This window comes from Colletotrichum tamarilloi, assembly GCF_030869305.1.
Source record: "Colletotrichum tamarilloi strain Tom-12 chromosome Unknown Scaffold_346.1, whole genome shotgun sequence".
Lineage (NCBI taxonomy): Eukaryota > Fungi > Ascomycota > Sordariomycetes > Glomerellales > Glomerellaceae > Colletotrichum > Colletotrichum tamarilloi.
In genome coordinates this window covers 1-5,792 of record NW_026849729.1, presented here as the reverse complement: position 1 = coordinate 5,792, position 5,792 = coordinate 1, and the positions used below count along the sequence as shown (strand labels likewise).

General features: G+C 50.4%; 3 protein-coding genes across 3 annotated transcripts; 1 reads left to right on the top strand and 2 right to left on the bottom strand.

Moving 5' to 3' along the window:
* Positions 1-33: 33 nt before the first annotated feature.
* Positions 34-207, top strand: CTAM01_17103 (uncharacterized protein; the record flags this gene model as incomplete). Its single annotated transcript, XM_060533094.1, has 1 exon — positions 34-207. A coding segment is annotated over one exon (174 nt), but the record flags the coding sequence as incomplete, so codon positions are not given.
* Positions 208-1,993: 1,786 nt separating this feature from the next.
* On the bottom strand, positions 1,994-3,591 carry CTAM01_17102 (uncharacterized protein; the record flags this gene model as incomplete). The annotated part of the gene is made up of 2 exons (XM_060533093.1): positions 1,994-3,236; positions 3,293-3,591. 2 exons carry the CDS (start codon positions 3,589-3,591, stop codon positions 1,994-1,996), a joined length of 1,542 nt encoding a protein of 513 aa, XP_060372329.1.
* Positions 3,592-4,367: 776 nt separating this feature from the next.
* CTAM01_17101 (uncharacterized protein) lies at positions 4,368-5,792 on the bottom strand (the record flags this gene model as incomplete). The annotated part of the gene is made up of 2 exons (XM_060533092.1): positions 4,368-4,454; positions 4,869-5,792. Coding segments are annotated over 2 exons (1,011 nt in total), but the record flags the coding sequence as incomplete, so codon positions are not given.

Sequence of the window (5,792 nt, the reverse complement as noted above, 5' to 3'; positions counted from 1 at the left end):
GCTGGCTATTTGAGCGGTACTGACTCTTTCGCAGGAGGACGCACGGCTTTGTCTAGCCGGGTGACCGTCCACGGGCGCACGCTCTCGGCCCGGTTCTGGTACGACGGGAAGAACTTGAACAATGCAAGGGAGGACGCCGCAGAAATGGCTCTGAACTACCTCACAGGTTCCGATCCTGGCAAGTCGACTACGATTCAATCGTCGTGACACAAAATCGAGAGGACAGTGCACTCGAAGCATTGCACTCGAAGAATCATCAGCGCAAGATCAGAGCCGGGTCGAGAAAGCAGATTTATGAAATGAGACTGTTCAAGGTTCATACTACTCTTCAAGGTGACTAGGCAATCCAATTGCTTTCCTGCCTTCAGTTCCATCCAACTCAATCGGTCTTCACACACTTGCATCAGCCTACATTCTTTTCACGTGCTCGGCAATTGCGTTCTTCTGGAATTACCCTGGCTTAATCTGGGACTAAGAGATATTTCTTTCAACCGTGTACAACAACGTCGACTCAATTCACTCAATCCATCTCAGCATCTCAGTTGTTACACTCCATATCATGTGAAGCGAGATCGGTGGCAAAGTAACAAACAAACAACATACTCTTTCTTGGAAGATTATCCTGCGTTGCTTGCTTTCATCGTTCGCAAGCCAAACAGATAACACACCACTTCCTCACATCTAATAATCAAATCGTACCAAGAGCCCCCCGATCTTATTCTCTAAACCGCTGGTACTCATCTCCCCGGATGTGATGGCGCTCAGCAGCTAGTCAGCCTGCTGGAGAATCCCCATAATTATAGTGCTTCATCCTATCGGGCTTTACAATAGATGAACTCTCGGTGAGCCTTGACATATGATGTGCTGCTTCCACCGCCTCGTTCCCATCTCGCGGTCGCTCGCGATTCTTGCTGGTTTTGCGAAGAAGTACATGCTAGTGGATGACGGAAGGGCCTTGAAGGACCAAATCTTTATTCGATCATCACCAGCCGCCGTCGGGCAGAAATGCACTGGCTTTTCTCGAGTTCGAATTCAGTTTGGCGATAGAGTGTGGGGTCTTTACATTCCGGAAAGCTTATGTAAGACGCTTGACCCGTAATCATGTTGTTGTCCGGCCATAACCACCTTGCACCCCAAACGTCCCAATCCATAAACAATGGGGAATCTGGATTGTTGCTGGGCAGGAGAGAGTGGCTGAACGGAAGCCGGCTGCTCGCAAATTCCCCTGGTGTCACTGGAGGTCGTTCTTTGACTGCTGATCTGATAACCCTGCTGGTGTATAGACAGGTCTTGTCGGCCGCTCGAAACCTCAGAAATTCCACGCAGAGGCGTCTATGAAAGTGGAGGTTTGGAGACTTTTCTGTAAGGCGCCATCATTTGGGATCGACCTAGACTTTTTCACGCAAGTTTGAATTAGTATAGATGCTCAACCAAGAAGCCGAAAGCCTTCAAAACGACATTCCCAGCTGCAGAGCTCCAGCCAGATATAAATTCGGAGAGCTTCGGACTCAATGACCACACCTCTCTCGGGACGCCCAAAGCTCCTCGGCATTTCTTCAGGTCAACGCAGGACATCCACATCTACTGACAGATATCATGATTCCTCCGACTTCTTCCAGGCCATGTGCCTTACCCTACAGAAGTGGAAACTTGAACAAGTCGACATGGAACCCATACATATAGGAAACTACGGGGGCAGTCAGGACTACCTTCCATGGTGGAACGAGATCAAAAGCCTCCAGAGCACCTTGCTGACTTTACGTGAGCGGATTTTGTGGACTGACGACGCTTTGGCTTATGGAAGCCCGGGCCAAATCTTCAACGTTGATATAAAGACGTTCTTCAGAACGTGTAATTTCCTCTGTTATCCGATTGTTGCTCCTTGCAACTCCTACAACAAAGTAGGTTAACTCTACTGTAACGGGCCACCTTCGTCTCAGGAAAGATAAGATTCTCCATCTAAGGAAACACATCCGATTTAACACATAAAAGGCTACCAATCAAAGCTGCGGCCGCTCGTCTGCCTGATCCCCGAATCTCGGCTGGTGACTATCTGAATCTCGATATTGAACGACGGTCTCGACTCCGGTGACCTCTGAATCGCTAGTTGCATCTCCTGCTTTGCCTTTCTCTTCATGTGGTCGAACTGTTTTTCTATCCCACCCTTGACGTCGAAATCTAAAATTGCGCCATGACCACTTATATCGAAACGCCACGACTCAATCCGGAAGTCCTTCAGGTCAGTGAAGTCCTGTTTGCCTGTCGTTCGGGTCAAGCCTTCCTCCAGCACTGTCTTGAGTTCAGTCTCCATGTCGGTAAGGGTTTTGAAAGCAAGGTGACCCCTGGGGGTCCACGGTATCCTAAGGTGCAGTGGGTACTGGATGGTAATGCCGTAGGTGAACTCAACCTCTGGTGCAGACTGAACTGTCTTGTTCATACCGGACCAAATTCGCGTTCCCTCGCCGCCGAGGATCAACCTATGTGAGACAGGTAAGACCGGATCATAGCTTCTCGCTGCCTGTGCTTCTGCGATCGACTCTTCTTGAGTGGTCGCAGTCGTCCTCTCGATTGGGCCCGTTTCTGCGAGAGCTTGGTCCGTGGACACAGCACGGGTAGTATCTTCTCCAACTGGCGACTGCTGTCCAGCGGTTGCTTTCGAGGCTCGAAAATCTGGGACGGGCTCGGCTTCGTCGGCAATACTAGATTCGACTGAGCAAGTGGAATTAGTTCCGGCACGAGCTTTACTCGCTGACATTGAGGGGCCGTCGGCCGAGTCTGCGTTGTCGTACGGCTGATCATATGAGCTTCGAGCCGGACACTCGGCTACCACGGTATTCTCCTGCTCGTGGCAGGTGTTGGTATTATCGTCCTGGAATGACCTACGGCTCATGTACGCTGTAAGACGTCGTCGATTTCGTTTTGCAGGTGTAGCATCGCGGACAGGGGGTGCGCGTCGTTTCGTAGATCTGTGTATCGATGTTTCCATGCATGGTGTATGCAGGATTGTCGCGGTGGTTACAGGCGCAACATGTATGGTCTCAAGGTGCCCGCCTACAACGTGGCTGGAGACGTCCTTCACCGTACGGTCTGTGTCTTCCGGATTTGGATCGTCGTCTTCGAAGTCTTCGGAGTCTTGGTTGTCCATCGCCTTCGTTGTCTGCCTTTCTCGCTTCTTCGAGTATTTCCCTGCCCAGTAAGTCTGGCGACAAAATACTTTGAAGATCACTTTTCTAATCCTGAAACACACCGATGTCAATTCCTGTCCGACTAGATTCCTATGGTATGGACCCACTCAGTCTCGTTTTTAGGGTACTGTAGTCTGTTATGCTGAGATGCATGTTCGTCGGACGGCCACAGCTGTTCTGCGTGTTTATTCAGAAAGGCATCGACAATGTCACCAAGTTCCTTCTGGTGTTCGGCCAAGTGCGAGTTGGTGAAGCCTTTGCATTCGAGACTTCTGGCGGCTGAATACGTGTTTCTGAATTTTCTGACCTTCGCTTTGATCTTCTTCCTTTCGCTAGGCGTAGTGTAGCCAAGGTCTTCGAATAGGGTTTCGTATGTCGGGATGCTGGACCATCTGACGTAAGACATTTGAGAGCCTGTGATGCAGAGGAATGATTCAAAATGGCGGATAAGTAGGTCTTAAGAAGGGGAAAAGTGAGGTGAAGTAGGAGTCAGTCGACGACCCAGTTGTGCGAGAACGTGGCTCTTATACCTAGAGATTGTATCCGCTCCTGGTGGGAATAGCACACACACCGGCTAATCAAATTCGTCCTCTGCTACAAGGCAACACAGATCTAAACGGCGGGCAAAGAGGTATTGGCGAAGGAACGGTCGACCGGGACATGGGATCAGCAAGCATTGACGCGAGTCCACCCTTAACCCGGAACCCCACCTGCCTTGCTGTTGCTTGGTTGGGATAAGAGGATGAAGACGGTTGGTAACCTCGTAGTACGGCGGAGTGTTTACCCAAAGGCGCATTTTATGATGTACAAAGACGTCAATAGTTTCTAGATAATAGCTGTCGTAATTACATTGCAGCCGCGCAATATGCTGATGCCGGCGAAAAGCGTACACAACACACTAGAGGATCGAAACAAAATATGGTCAAAAATACCCGGCTTCTGTATCATCCACTCGGTTAGCATGCACCGAGACCAGTTACAGACGAACTTCTTCTCTGAGACTGGTCAGATTTACCCGAGGTGAGAATGCCTCGCTTTGCAACCTCCCACGACCGTGCTCTCCGTCCAAATTGCAGCCTTGTCGAATGCCTCCTCTAAGCCCATCTGTGCTAATCTATTACTACAGATAATTACCTGCCTAGATCTGCCCTCCTCTAGTTATGAACACGAGTTCGGTCAAGGTTACCATGAAATGATACCGTTGGCCTCGGCGTCAGTCGAGGTTATGTGCACCCTCGCTGCCCTCTTGCTGATACCGCGAGCCTTCGCCTGAGGATGGACATCAGAGGTATGATTGATTGTCAAAGGGGTTTTGCTTGCTTTAATGCGTCCTCTGGATGGTCGTCTTCGCCCATATCCGAAATGATCGTCTGTCAAGACCGCAAATGATCCACCGACTGTTCAAAGGGTGAACAGGCCACTGGGGGTATCAAGCTTTTGATTGACGATCTGCGTCTTATCGATTTCTGGCGATGCGGACGGCAGTTGTTGGAAAGGCAACAAGAACGATATTTCGTAGCTTAGCTGAACGTGCTATACTTATTTGACTACAGTGTAGAGTCTCATATGACATTACGTGTTTGCTAGCACTTCTGGATCCTTCCGTGCATCGTCAAGAACCTGCCTCATGGAGGAATAGAGCCCAGGCTCTGAACTGTTCCATTTACGCCCACTAGGAAATACTTCCCTTCGTAGCTTCTTGACCCAGGGTACTAGTGGCTGGTATTGTGTAGTGAAGCTCTCCGTAATCTTTTGATGAAAGTATTGCTCGTCAGCAACTACACCCATCTTGAGCTCAGCCAACGTGTCATCGCTCTCGTAGTTCCACCTATCAAACCCGGTCGGGCCAACATCTTTGCCATCTGCATCATAATGAATGCATATCCAGAAAAGCACCCAGAAAAACGACTCCAGGTCGTGCATGAACGAATGCTGCTCGCCGAGCAGCGCCCCGATTGCCATAAACGCCCGCGTACCAGTCTTTCCCTTTGCACCAGAGGATCCTTCTCTTGGCTCTCGAATGGCCAGGTCAAGATCAATCAAGAAGGCAGGCCAGGATGGGTTGCGACTATCCTCATTGATCATGAGATTGTTGATGGATATGTCTCGATGGAGAATGCCTGCCTTGAACAAAGACTCGTGAGCGTCAATGCAGCATACCAGGGCAGCAAGCAATGCTGATCGAGAGCTCGCCTCGTAGATGGGTTTGCCGTAATCCCGGAGAATGATGCGCCGATGAACCCGATTGGGTGGGGTGCTTCGCACCTTTGTTGGAGACATGGAGCAGGACCGCTTGCTTGGGGGCAAGGCGGAGTCGATTTGGCTGGAGGGCCGCTTCTTGCTGCTGCCGGGACGGCCCTTCCGCGGGTCATCTTTTACCATCTTGCTTGGTGGTATCTGTCGTCCCGGCCGGTAATTCGTCGCTGCCGTAACATCAAGACCACGTCGAACGTTGTTCCAGATGTCATCCTCTGTCTCACGAATCCGGACCGTTTCGTGGTGATAATACCGGGCCACATTTACAATGCCTTTGTCCGTCACCTCACGCAGAAGATCGCCTTCCTCATCGCGCTCGGGATATTGCCATGAATCCTTGATGACAAGCGG